This window comes from Rhopalosiphum padi, chromosome 2, assembly GCF_020882245.1.
Source record: "Rhopalosiphum padi isolate XX-2018 chromosome 2, ASM2088224v1, whole genome shotgun sequence".
NCBI lineage: Eukaryota > Metazoa > Arthropoda > Insecta > Hemiptera > Aphididae > Rhopalosiphum > Rhopalosiphum padi.
Genome location: NC_083598.1, coordinates 46,983,077 through 46,998,238, shown reverse-complemented (window position 1 = coordinate 46,998,238; position 15,162 = coordinate 46,983,077). Strand labels below are relative to the sequence as shown.

At 30.2% G+C, this 15,162-nt stretch overlaps 2 protein-coding genes across 3 annotated transcripts; both read left to right on the top strand.

Moving 5' to 3' along the window:
- Positions 1–2,444: 2,444 nt before the first annotated feature.
- LOC132920417 (phosphatidate cytidylyltransferase, photoreceptor-specific) lies at positions 2,445–9,527 on the top strand. 2 transcript variants are annotated; one of them, XM_060982803.1, is made up of 11 exons: positions 2,445–2,878; positions 3,682–3,882; positions 5,138–5,253; positions 5,318–5,414; positions 6,450–6,626; positions 6,698–6,900; positions 7,025–7,181; positions 8,319–8,471; positions 8,601–8,732; positions 8,799–8,933; positions 9,295–9,527. In XM_060982803.1, exons 1-11 carry the CDS (start codon positions 2,747–2,749, stop codon positions 9,382–9,384), a joined length of 1,593 nt encoding a protein of 530 aa, XP_060838786.1. In that variant the 5' UTR covers positions 2,445–2,746; the 3' UTR covers positions 9,385–9,527. The 2 variants fall into 2 exon arrangements, with proteins under 2 accessions (XP_060838786.1, XP_060838787.1); XM_060982804.1 differs by lacking the exon at positions 3,682–3,882 and having other exon boundaries at positions 2,447–2,878.
- Positions 9,528–10,267: 740 nt separating this feature from the next.
- On the top strand, positions 10,268–14,231 carry LOC132920416 (cilia- and flagella-associated protein 52-like). The gene is made up of 2 exons (XM_060982801.1): positions 10,268–12,758; positions 13,456–14,231. Exons 1-2 carry the CDS (start codon positions 10,937–10,939, stop codon positions 13,995–13,997), a joined length of 2,364 nt encoding a protein of 787 aa, XP_060838784.1. The 5' UTR covers positions 10,268–10,936; the 3' UTR covers positions 13,998–14,231.
- Positions 14,232–15,162: the final 931 nt, after the last annotated feature.

The window sequence follows — 15,162 nt, the reverse complement described above, 5'->3', positions numbered from 1 at the left end:
ATTTTCAAGTGATGAATGTTTTTTGTTGTATAATTTAAAGACTGATAACCGAAGATACTTGAAAATTTCACAAAATATTTATAATTTATATTATTATTTTTTATACATGATACAATTTTTGCGCTATTTATAGCAATAAATTGAAAATTTATCATCTCTATAATTCATACGTATATCATACTATATATCATTTTATCATCCTTAAATTATTCATGGGATCAAAGTTCTTGAATATGTAATACAAGTTCCCACATAATTTGTTTTCAGTTGTTGTTATATCTACATACAATATTAAAAATACATAGGCACAATTAGTTTTATATGCATTTAAAGTTTGATGGAATTCGTTAAAATCACAAAAGTTGCAAACTATGTTGTAGTTAGAAATTCATAAAACTTTTTTTTATTTACCTAAGTTTTGAAAATTTAATTTAAGGTTCCTTTTATTGAGTAAGTATACTAAGTATAGTTTATACTGAAATTATAAAATCCAAACAATTTATTTTTAATATTTTGTTATAATATTTAAAAACATAATTCGAGAAACTTAAGAGTTTTAAGTAGGAATATTATGAATTTTAGTACAGCAAAACGTTTCCTACCTTTGTAAATATGAAGATAGTACCTATCTTTAAACGTATATTTCTATTTTCTATACCTAAGTAAACAATTTATTACTTACAATTTGATTATAAACGCTGAAATTTAGATTTACTATCAAAGTCAAAGTCAAAATCATCATGATTCATAACTATTAGATACAACCCCGAGTCCCCGAAGCACATGAGACACGAATTTAGGATTCTTATAACTATAAAAGACTAATTATAAATTAAGATTTTATTATATAAAAAAATAATATTTTAATGATTATCATTTTATAATATATAAATATAAAACGTATGCAACTATTTGTTTTTAGGCAAAATTAGTTTATAATTTAGCGTATTATTAATAGCATATTATTTTTAAGTTTATCAGTATGACAGACGGCAGTATATAATATACTGAGTGCTGACAGACTATTTTCATTCAGAATCGTACTTTGTATGGTAGTAGCCAGTTATTGATACACTCGACAGTCGAAACCTATTATTCATTGCAAAGTGATTAGCCCAGTTTTTAAATTTCATGAAAATATGAAATACATATTATACCAAAACAATAAGCTTTAGATAAATAGGTACATGTCATAATGATTAACGAGTAACGACTTTATAGGAATTATCTTATCTGTTATCAGTATTATTTATAGGTTTATCTATGATTTTTTCAAAGACAAAATCATAATAAATATAGCTGTCTGCACTCTGCTGTCACTTATTAGTTATTACTTTATTAGTAAAGTAGGTACTTACTATATGTAGTATGCAGTGGCTTGAGTATTTAAAACTTTAGGAGCATAAGCTTTATAAGCTACCCACCCACCCACTAACTAAATTTACTAGGATCAATGTACTATTTTTAGTTCTTTTACTTTTATAATTGATCATAGATAAACTTATTTTAACTTTAATAATTAATCTTCTGTTAAAATTAAACCTGACTAACTTAAAAAATATGAATTTTATCGATTAATTAATATTTAATTTGTTATAATAATTTAAAACAGGTGGGCGAATGGGTATCACTATATTCATCATGCCAATATGCCATCCAAAGCAGATACACACTAGACACTACTCATTTTCAGGCCAGGGGCAGTCGTTCCTAATATTCTTATAACAAGTCGCTTCTGAGAGTATGTATAGTAAGTATAGTAAAGTGTTTATCGTTTTGCATTTGTTTTCGTGTTTTTAAAATTTTTAACATAATAATAGTATAATTATTTAAATTATTTCAATGTCGAGTATACATTGTTATAAAGTATTAATTTTTTTTTTGAAAACACTGTCAGGTACAATTTACATTTTTTTTGTCTCAGTTTTCTAAATAAAAAATATTATGAATGATGTATTACTATTAATGTAGTCATTGTATAGTACGAATGGTAATATTTAATTTTTCGGAGAATAAATAGAAAATTCCAAAATAATTTAAGCTAAATAGATATAGGTTCAAGCATAATCAAAGCAAAATAATATTTTTCGTATGTGGATACAAAGTCTATACCGAATAACTTTAATATTATAAATAAATTAAAATATATCTATAGTATTTTAATAATACAAAAGTCGAAAATATAATAATTATTTTGTAATTGGTATTATCTGTTATAGAATATAGACCTTCGACCATATAAACTAGTTTATATGGTCGAAGATATAGACCATATCCATGACTATGTAAATAGTAAACAGATATATAATCTATTTATAGTCATAGTTATAGTGTTATGAATTATGATAATACTGCGAATAATATAAAACATATGTTTTCAACTACAATTATAAAAAAGCGCATGCGCCTTATCAGTGCGTATATTATAGTCTTATCATTGTTAGTTATTGGATTTGGCTAATTAGTTATTACTTATTATTTTATTAATATTTCGTTGTCTTGTTCTCTCGTTTCTTGTGACTAGTTGTGTACTTGAGTTTTTGTTTGCATTCCCAAGTCACGCACGTAATTACTCGATAGTCGGTTGTATTATTGACTTCTGAACCTTCTATTGGCGTAGTCCATTTTTTTCAATTTTATTAAAACTTATTTATTGATAAATAGATACATATAATATAGAGGTGCTTTCAGTCTTACAATGAATATATTGTAAGTAAAAAAACGAAAACACCGGTTCAGAAAATATATGGAAATGGCTGAATGTGAATTACGACAGAGGAAAAAAGAAGACGATGGAGAAATCAATATCCAAGAGGATAAAGAAGAAATCAAATCTGCTGAACAGGATCAAGTTCATTTTGAAAACAAATCAGAACCAGTAAGATTCATGTTTGTCTTTCATGACAGAATTCAATAATACAGCATAATCTTATAATATTTTGATTAATTTCATTATTATTTTATTATTATTATTATTATTATTATTATTATTATTAGACTATTGCAGTAAAGATATTGTACAGTCTGTGTTGTATAGCTAGTAGAATTTGTCTAGTAGCTATTAATGTTACATTTTAGTTTCTTTAATGGTGTGTACACTAAAGTCATCAATCATTATTTACTTTTTATAATATTTACATACCTAATATAGGTAGTTAATCTGTAGTCATCATCTGGAACATTTTTTTATGATTATTTATTCTTGAATTAGTTGTTTAGTTTTTTAAATATATTAATTTACTATTACGACTACTACATAATTTCATTGGTTAAAAAGTAAATTAAAGTACCTAAACAAATTAATATAATATAGTCTTATACCCTATTTTATTTTATTTTTATTGTCATTCAATTACAATTTATATACTAATGTTTTATTATATATTTAAAATTATTTTTATTATAATATAGGTAAACTTTATGAAGAATGTAGGTATATTGTTGAATAGAAAATTTTATAGGTAACTATTTTAGGTTATTTTATAATAATAACCTTTTATTATGTGTTAATAGAATGGATGAATTTTCAAACTTTTGGTTAAATCATTCTTTATGTTTATCTTGATATTTAACTAAATAATTTTAAATAATATTTTATTTATTTGTAAATTAATTATTTCAGTTAAAATTATCAGTTGTTATAAACAAATATAGGCTATAATTCAGTGAACAATTTTTCAGATTGATGATTGTATTCAATCATGTGTTGTGACAAATACTATGCCACATTTGGTTAGGCGTTACAGGCCAGTTCATAAGATATATAATGCTTATCAAAATTTACGGAAATTAAAAGGTCCCAAACATTGGTATGCGGGCTCAAATTACTTCAGTAATCAAGCCTCATTCAATTTCCGAACAAATAATTATCGTAGGTCCAAAGTAAGTTTTCTGCTCGAATATTTTTGGGTAAACATTGGATATGGCATGATCCTGGAAACATGTACATGGTGATGGTACTACAAGTATTAATGCTTGTTATGGATTTAGAAGATAAATATTCTTCATATTACAATTGCTTAATTTTATGTTTCTGTTAATTGATTCAACTAGGCCTAAAACTAAAATTATAATTAAGCTCTGTGTACTAAAATATTGTATTTATATATTAAGCACCATAAATAATACATTTTAACAAAAATTATCTGCAAACCAATAAGATTTACTGTAAAAAATCTTGAAATTATGTTAATTCGCAAACAAATGCAATTTTAGATTGCTTTAACAGTAAATAACATATTGATTTTAATTATTAAATTTGCATGAATACGCTTTAATTAATCATATTTAACTCTTAGGTAGTTCGATCACATAAGCTTCTATCAAATTAATATTATTTAAATATATTACAAAAGAAAATTTCATAAAAAATTAAGTTTATATTTTCTTAGTAAAATTTTAACACAATAATAATAAATTATTTATTAGTTATGCATATATTTGTAACAATCAACTTTTTATTTATGACTTATGCTCTAACAAACTTAGACAATAATATTATATAATAATTGATATATACCGATAAAATTAAATTTTTTAGTAATTTAAAATGATTTATGATTATTACTGCTATAATTATTAACATATTTATACTGCTAACATTTGTAAACTCAAACTAAGTAATACATTGAAGATATCATTTTAAATTTTGAGTTATTAAGAGTTCATTATATTAATTTTCATGGACATTAATTTATTATATTGTTAATATACAAATTACAATTAATATTAACAGTCTAATGTCTAAATATTTTTAGAAAGTATTAAAGAATTATATTATAAAGGGAGTAGGAGTAGAGACTAGGGAATAAATATTTATGTGCATTTTAGTTTAATGGCTGTGGTGGTAATGATATATATATATACTTGTTTGTATTTCTATGTTGTATTATGGTAATTTGTTTATAAATTATAATGTTTGATCTATATTTATACTTATTAACTTAAATATTTATTGATCTTTAAATAATAATTTTATATAGGTACTTTAGATTTATTGTTATTCATTCATTTTTATACTTGGAGTAAACCATGTTTTACTGCTTATTCAAATAGTTAACATTAAGAATTACAGTGGGCCAATATTGATTATAATATATTATCATAAGTAATTATAAATATATATTTTTTTTAATAGAAAGAAGATTTTGATTCTGAAGATGATAAAAATATAGATCTCTCAGCAAAAATACCATCTGGTACCAATAAAATGCCACAAATATTAGAAACATTATTAAGTGGAATATCAGAAAGGCAAGTAACCTTTGATTATTTTAATTTAGCTTAGCTATGTATTAATTAATCATTTTTTTTATAGGTGGAGAAATTGGATAATTAGAGGTATATTTGGCTGGCTTATGATTGGTCTTTTTTGTCTCTTATGTTATGGAGGACCTCTTGCCTTAATGATAGCTGTATGTATTTTAAAGCATTTTATTTTTATGTTATATAATTGTGAAAACAATATAAATCAATATTCTCTTTACAGGGCTTCATGATTGGCCTATTAATTTATTTTATTTTTAAAGAGTGGTCAAGGTTGAAAGATTTTTAAATTATTAAATATGTACTCATAATAGCAATAATAATCATAATAATAAATAAAAACATGTTGAAATTGATTAAATTAAATTTAAAGTGATAAAATAATGGGAATTTATTTAATTGCATTTTATACATTGATTAATTTTATTAATAATAACAAATTACATTTATATAATATAAGTAGTTACTTTATAAACCACAGGCATATTAATGTAATCTAAGACATTTTTTAGATAGTAATATTGTTTTTTCTTTATATATTAGGGACATTAACACATGTCTTGGCATACTTCCAACAAAAACAATAATAATTAAGTAAAAATAAGCAAAGTACTGGGGTTTTATTAAAATCAGCACCTTATTTATATTAAATTCTAATAAAAAAATATCTATCTCTATGTATATATTTATATAATATATTGATTTCGGATTTGCACAAATACATATACATTGATATTGCTTTCAACAGTTGGAATTTTATTGTTTTCTGGAAATAAATTTAATATGAAGGATCATTTTGTATTTGCATATTAATAAATAATTTGTCATCTATTTAAATTATGAATTTCATTAAATAATCTTTCTTTATTTACAGATTTTATAATGTTATTTAAATAATTAAAAAATAATTACAAATAATTAAAATTTTTAAAAATATAGTTAAACATGCATTTTAAAATAGTTATAAATTTTGACTTATACTTTAACATTACAAGATATTAAATAACATTTATATTTCAATGAATTCATTAAAATTATCAATATTTAATAATATATACGTATTATATTATATTCAATAATTATTAAAATTTAATAAAACATAACTAATTATTTATAAATTTAAATTAAATGATTTTAACTTAAACCTAAAACAACTAATTTTAATGCATTTAAATTATTTACAGGTTTTAGTTGTTCAGGTTAAATGTTTTGAAGAGATAATTAACATTGGTTACTCAGTTTATCGAATCCATGGACTTCCTTGGTTTCGTTCTCTATCATGGTATTTTTTGATGGCATCTAACTATTTTTTTTATGGTGAAAGTCTTGTAGACATATTTGCAGTAGTAGTTAACAGAACAGTAAGCTTTTAATAATATTTTTACCACTTTTTACCATGAACACTTATTTTACTATTAATTTTCTAATTTAGGAATATTTGAAAATGTTAATAACTTATCATCGGTTCGTTTCATTCAGTCTATACATTGCTGGTTTAGTATGGTTTGTGTTGTCATTGGTGCGCAAATATTACATGAAACAGTTCTCATTATTTGCTTGGACTCACGTGTGTCTCTTGATTGTTGTATCTCAAAGTTATTTTATTATTCGAAATATATTTGAAGGACTAATTTGGTATATAATTTATTTAATATTAATAAATGTTTTAATTTTTTTTCTTATTATTATTTTTTTCTATGCTTTTAAGAATTAAAATTATTTTGTTAATAGATCATTAATGATTTTTTTTAAATTTTAGGTTCATCGTACCAGTGTCAATGATCATACTTAATGATATTTGGGCTTACGTCTTTGGGTTTTTTTTTGGACGAACACCACTTATACAAGTATCACCAAAAAAGACATGGGAAGGGTTTATTGGTGGTGGTGTTGCTACTGTAATTTGTGGTATAATAGTAAGTTAATTTTATTCTAATTTATTATTATAATTATATATATAAAAAAAAAAAGTAGGTAAGTAAATACCACTCTACTGTACATTAGGTGTAGAGTGGGTTACTATTATGGGTGTGTTAAATTTGACATCAATAATATATTATAATATCATTGTATACAAAAAATGATTCTCTGCAGAGACGGTCTGTCAGCCTGTATCACAAACTATATTTCATGATATGTTTTTTTGGTATACATGCACAGAATATTCTGTGATACATAGTCATTAAATTAATTAATTTTACTTTTAATAGTTTAATACTACTTTTGCTTTCTTTTCAAACATTGAAATCACAAATTGACAATATAAGTGACAATAGTCTATCAGTTTTAATTTAAACTGGATTTCAGAAGAAGAAATGTTTTTTTTTTAGTTTAGTTAATTAATAAATTAAGTACAATACAAGTAAATATGTTGTCTAAGACATGGAATATTGAACTGTAACATTTTTACAATAATTAAATAATACAGAATGGAAGTGACATTTTATCAATTTATTGTACTAGCTGAAGATATATTATAATAAGGTTTAAATACCTTTCACAATTTGGGTTATGATTTAATAATGCATATTTATATCCTGTTTCAAAAGAGTATAATCAGTCAGTCGACCGATTGTTGACCATTTAAGCGCATCTCTCATCAACGACCCGTACTATTGGTGGTTCCCAAATTAAACATAATAACATTACAAGTTAGGAATATTAGTCATAAATGTTTGTACATTGTCTTCGGAAAATGTCGACTTGGATGGTGTAGGGTATTTTGGCATGCCACTGTTGGAGCAGTCAGTCGGTATACGCGAAAAGTGATTATTTTCTTTTGAAACAGGGTATATTATATTGTTATGCATATAACAATCTTTTAAGTACAAAACATTCATAGTATGTCAAAAAGTATTAAATTTACTAGTTATTATATTTTTATTATTAAATATTTTAATTTTTAGTATATTTTAAAATTATTGGACTGGAACCAATATTTATGTTTAATTAAAAATTATCTTAATAATATTATGATAGTAATAGTATGCAAATACTATATTGCAATATAAAAAATTATAAAAAATTATTATTTCAATTTATTTTTATTATAGATATCATATTTTCTATGTCAATATCCATATTTTGTATGTCCAGTTGAATACAGTGAAAAGTTTGGTAAAATGATTATTGATTGTGAACCATCACCCTTATATACTCTACATGAATATGTTCTGCCTGAATTTATTGCACGTGCTATGAGTGTGGTATGTATTAAAAAAAAATTATGTTTAATATATACAATATATATGTTAAATTAATTAAGTTGTAAAATATTATTAATTTAAATAATATATATAATAATTAATAAACTTATTTAAACTTTCATGATTTAGTTTGGAGGTTCCAACAAAATCACTATTTATCCTTTTGTTATTCATGCTTTTTGGATGTCATTGTTCAGCTCTATTATTGGACCATTTGGTGGATTCTTTGCTAGTGGATTTAAACGAGCATTTAAAATAAAAGTAAATCACTTAACAAAATATTAACTTACCCTCAATATATATTAAATTAATTTTTTTTCATTTTAGGATTTTGGAGATGTGATTCCAGGACATGGTGGTATTATGGATCGTTTTGACTGTCAATATCTTATGGCCACATTTGTTAATGTTTACATTTACAGTTTTGTAAGCACTCCTACCTTACAAAAGACTGTTCAACAGGTACTTTTTAAATACATATTTTATTAAGAGGACATTATATCTAAATGTGTTATCTCTATCTTATAAATTCATAACACAGTCAATTTTACATCCATAATAATCTACTTAATTCAATTATTTTTAATATTAAAGTGTATTGATCGCTTTAAAATAAAAATATAAAAATAAAACATTAGATCTTGGATAATATTCTTACTCTTAAATTATATCAATACAAACAAAATTAATTATTAAATGGATTTTTTAAAAGTAAAATTTACTGTTGTGCATTAGCAAGTTGGATATAATACACGTGGGTAAAACATTCTCTTGAACATAATAATAATATAATTATTTTCTACAACATACATTAAATGTTTAGGTAATTAATTTACGACCCGAAGAACAGTTACAATTATTTTACGTTCTCAAAGGATCATTGGAAAACCGGGGAATTCTCAATGTGCAATAAATAAAATATTCATAGTCAACCAGCAACCTTTACATTCCTTCTTTCAAATACAATATTAACTTAAAACACGATTGTTTTTGGAGAGTTATGTTTAATTTGCTTTGTGTTCTTGATGTGTACTTATTAAAACATTTTTTGGCCTATTTGATATATTTTATCAAACAGACTTCTCTGCTCTAAATTGCAGATACTTTTGTATAAAAATCAGTTTGTTATTTATTTATTTAGTTTAAAGTTTGTTTAGTTATTTTCAATGTTTTGATTTTTAATTGAAGTTATTGATTTTTGTAAAACTTTGAACATCACAATCTACATAAATCAATATTAACTTAAAATTAACACTTTCACATTCCTATTTTGATGTGATCGATTCCATTAATAACTATGTAGAATTTATTTCAAAATAGCTATTTAAACAGATAAACAGATAATAGTAGAATGTAGAATTCTTCATTAAACTGTGTAGATTGATAATAGTTTTATTTTACATTTTTGTTGTTGTTTTGTTGAATTTTGTTATTTGTATTATGAGGATTTAATAAATACATTGTAATATGATATAATATATGCTATAAACAGGGAGGGCGTGTGTGGTGGATAAAATTGTTTACGAATTGTGTTAAATATAAGTACATTTAAAAAACAACACATTGGTTGAAACTAGAGTTTGATGTTTGACTAAAGGTTTTTAATATATTATTATAATCAATTATTTAAATTAATTAAATTACCTACGTATTACTGTTTTCTATATAACATACTACCTACTTTATACTTACCTATATTATTTTTTTCATAGTCAGAAAATCATTTATTTTATAACAAAACTATTAGTATTGATCAATTTAGTATAATATAACAATGTGTGAAAATAATTTATTGTTCTTTAATCAATAAAGACATTTGTTTATTACAATACAAAATTATTGTTTGCTCAAGTATTTTACAATATTAAACATCCAATGCTTATTTCAGATTTTGAACGGTGAGTAAGAACTTTTGGTGTGCCTTTTTGGCTTACTCTCTTACCAAGCTAGGTATTAAAAAATAAAACATTGCTGAATCATCAGCCAATAAAATGTAAGCGAGTCAGATAACATAGGGTTTCCACTAAAATGATAAAATGTATCTGTTTGGAGCCTGAGAATCGTTTTTTGAATACGACCTAATCAAACACGATGATATTTATGTACACCATTGCTTACACATTCGACAAAACTGTCCCCAGTGGTTACAACACCCTTAACCCCACGTACCTCGCACTTTTGTTGCTATGGAGTTAAAACGCAAACACGCTTCAAAGTTATCAGTTAAACTATCGGCTTACCTCTACGCGTAGGTATCATACCATTCGCGTTGCATCGTCACATAGTAGGTTTAAGCACCTACCTAAATATACACTAAACTATTTTACTACTATATTATAGGAAATATACAGGTTTAATCATATCATCGAGGTTCGAGGTAATTACTAATGTGGTTCCGTACGGTGATTAACGAGATTGAGGATGATATTTCTTAATACGTAAAAAGCCTACACAGATGCAAAAACATGGACGGTGAAATCGTTGTGCAAGACCTCGAACTACAGTCGCTGATCGGATTCGACGGCAATCCGGTGAACGGTCTCATTCTGCATCCGGACGGCGTTCATTTGGTGTACCCACTCGGCACTAACATCGCGGCGTACCATTGGCACACAAAGGCTCAGCGGTTTTTCGAGGGGCACACGAACGTGATATCCGCCGTCACGGTGTCGACTTCCGGCCGGTACGTGGGTTCTGGTCAAGTGAACTACATGGGGTTCCGGTCGCCGATAATCGTGTGGTGTTTCCACACCGGACAGGTGGTTGCAAAATATGAGTCGCACAAGGTGCGCGTCGAATCCGTCGCGTTCTCGTGCTGCGAAAACTTTCTGATATCGCTGGGCGGCGTCGACGACGGTTCGGTGATCGTTTACGACATCGACAAGCGGGAGGTGCTATGCGGGTCGTCGTCCGTCAAGTCGACCGCGGGCTCGGCGACGGTGCTCCGGCCGGTGCACACGCGCGGCGAGTGTTTCGTCGTGGCCGGCGATAACATACTCAGGCTGTGGACGCTCAACAGGGAACAGCGGAACATCCAGGGGCTGGACGGTTCGTTCGCCAAGATCAAGCGCAAGATCTTGTGCACCGTCATCGACCGGCTGGACGAGTATGCGTACTGCGGCACCAGTACCGGCGACGTGATGAAAATCAAACTGAACTTCTCGGCCGACACAGCCGTAGTGGCCCCTACCAACGCTCCGACTCTGGTCGGGTGTTTCGCCAAGTACCCGCCGGCCGGCAAGAACAGGCGCGGCGTTGCTGCCGCCGCCACCGTGGAACTGTATAGCAAAGGAATCACGGCGCTGTACCTGGTCGCGGACGGCACTATGCTGGTGGGTTCCGGGGACGGCGTCATCGAGCTGGTCAAGCAGAAGGTCCGCGATGTCGGTAACTGTTCCCGCGGCCGCAGCTCGTACAGTAAGCCGGGCAGCACCCGGCTAGCAACGCCCACCCGCCCGCTACTGATGGCCATCAAGTCAGCCAACGTCGATTCGTCCGTGACTAGCATACAGCTGATGGACGACGGCGTCGTACTGGTGGGCACCGTCAACTGCGAGCTGTTCGCGGTCCGGGCGCGCGACTTCGACGTCACCTGTCTGTTCACATGTCACACGTCTGTGGTGTACGATCTGGCGTTCCCGCACGGCTACAGCAAGGTGTTCGCCACCGCCAGCAAGCACGACGTGCGCGTCTGGTCGGTGGACACGCTCCAGGAGCTGCTCCGTATCACCGTGCGCAACTTCACGTGCTCCGGCGTGCTGTTCTCGTACGACGGCGCGCAGATCGTCACGTCGTGGAACGACGGCAACATCCGGATATTCGCGCCGGAAACCGGACGGCTGCTGTACGCCATAAACAACTGTCACAATAAGGGCGTGTCGGCCATCGCCATGTCCAAGGACGGCCGGAAACTGTTGAGCGGTGGAGGTGAGGGCCAGGTCCGCGTGTGGCAGGTGGACAACCTCAACGGGGCGCTGCAGGCTGTGCTCAAGGAGCACAAGGGCCCGGTGAGCTCGATCGACGTGCACCAGTTGGGCCACGAGGCGATCACGGCTAGCGCGGACGGCACGTGTGTGGTCTGGGACATTGTCCGGTTCACGCGGCTGTCCATCATGTTCTCGTCGACGATATTCACCAGTGCCAAGTACCATCCTAATGGCGCCCAACTGCTCACATGCGGCACCAATAGGTACATTGGGTTTTGGGAGGCGCTCGACGGGTCGCTGATACGCGAGATCGAAGGATCGTCGGCATCCGCGCTCAACTCGCTAGATGTTACGCCCAACGGTGCGTAAACTTTACCTTTAAAAAAAAAAATTAAATTTTGAAAACTGCCGGGAAAATGCTTTTGTACTACAAGTAAACTAAACTCTTTCTGAAACACGCGCATGGTCGTTTTCGACATAAGTCGTACTCTTCCTAAGGTTTATAAGGTTTTAGCCCAAACTAAAAAATTCAATATTTATTATATGTTATACTATATATCTAATAGATAAATATTAAAAATACAAGTTATATAAAAATAAATAATGTGATTTTTATATGTATAACATACAGTAAATATTGAACTTTTCAATTTTGCCGAAAAAGAAGGGTACAATAAAATTTTGGTCGGGAAGTGTCTCGCCCGGAAACATCACGCCTCGCATCGATGAAAATCAGTTAATCTGCGTTGCCGGAGTGGTTTCACTGTAGAAGAGTGTCACGTGAGAATGCGTAAAATAGGCGTGTTCTTTCGGTGGACAGAATTTACATATTTATAATTATAACCAAGTCACGATAATCAAAATATATTGCAAAAAAAAAAAAAATACAAGATATATTCTATATTTTGTATTTTCACACTTTTTAATGAAACTATAATATATTTTTGTACAATCGTGATGTTTTATTGATCTTGAGATAATAATATCAGTGCGTATTGACTTGCTGCCCGTTTTAATAGAATTATATGTATGGATGATTAATAATCACGTTTTTACAGGTAAGTACATCGTCACCGGCAGTTCAGATCAGATGGTGAAGGTTTGGCTGTACAACGAAGGGGTGCCCACGCACGTCGGGGTGGGTCACGCGGGTGTGGTGACAAACGTGAAGGTGAGTCCGGACGGTAAGTTCGTGGTGAGCACAAGCGCAGACGGCGGCATATTCCTGTGGCGTTTTCCGCACTCCGCGGACACCGCACCGCCCGGTAGTCGGTGCAGCGCAAACAGTGGCGGCGGTGGTGCAGGCAGTCTGCGCGAACAGCAGACCGACCGTTCGAGGCAGCTGTCGCTGAAGAAGACGTTGCCGGCCCGGAAAGAGAACATAAACGTCATATCAAAGGCGCAAAAGGTACGGACGTCCACGGATTGTAGCGGATCGACTTCGGCGGCCGCGTCGGTAGTGACGGGTGACGCGAACGACAACGAAAAGGCCGTCGACGAGGGATCGGTAAAATGTCTGTGCCGGCGCGGGTCGACGGCCACTTGCGTTTGTTGCGACCACGGTACCGGTGGTCGGAAGATCAAACCGTTTGTCCGATGACGAGTGCGCGAGTGCCTAAATTATTTTCGCAATTGACAGTATAATAATTGTAATTTAAGTATAATTCGGTGTTTTAAGTATTTTTGTAAAAGTATTGAAATACTTTTTAAGTTTATAGAACACTATTGTTTAAATACTTATGCAACGTCGGGTTTTTTTTAAGGTGTTTTATAAGTTTTTTTTTAAAAAAATGTTTTATTTCGCATTGAATATTATACATGCCTTTTACATTTATTTTGGATTTTCTTTTTAGTAATTTTTTGAAAGTTAAGCACTAGTCAACTGATATAGCTGTTGCTGTTGATAAATTTTTTACTCAATTATTCAATGAAGACGCATGTGCAGTATTATTGGTTTCAGACATATAAATATTGAAAACTACAATATAGCAAAGTGTAAAACAGTGGCGTCATTTCAATTTTTTTTTTAATACGCACGGCGTACCTATAGGCAGGCCACTTAAGCGCAAGTCACTATCGATTATTCAGACCAATCAATTTATAAAGTGGGCTAAATTATTACAATATTAGATTTTAAATACGTAAATGTGGTCCAGATTACGACACTAGTATAAAATGTTGAATCTGCAATATTCAATATTATAGTGGCGGCCGTCCGTGGCAGTATACTATATTACTATGACGAGAAACTGACCATATAAGAACGAGCTCACGATACTATTTTTTATTTAATAAAGCTAAAATGCCAATTGTATTTAAAACATTTATTATTGCTTTTTTTCTTAGAACTTTTTTTGGTTAGGTAATGACATTTTATCTGAAATTTTTAAATCGTCGTTATAATCTATACAGTTCTGTAATACTATAAGGTAAAACATTAAATTATTTTATTCATAACACATTGCGATAATAATTTATAGCTGACTATAACTATTCGTATTATATTGTATGAATTATTCAATTAATTATATTGTTACAACTATTAAGTGTTTAGTAGGTATCTATACATATAGATATTAAAATATGGACAATTTAGAGATTTGGATGACATTTAGAGGATTAATATAATATATACTTTGGCATCCCTTTTTTTCACGTCTTGTTGGTCTGATATAAATTTGACAAACGCGCCAACGGCCGATGTATTCAAGTTAAAATAGATTATTATTATTATTATGCGTATAATATAATAATATGTAACATTG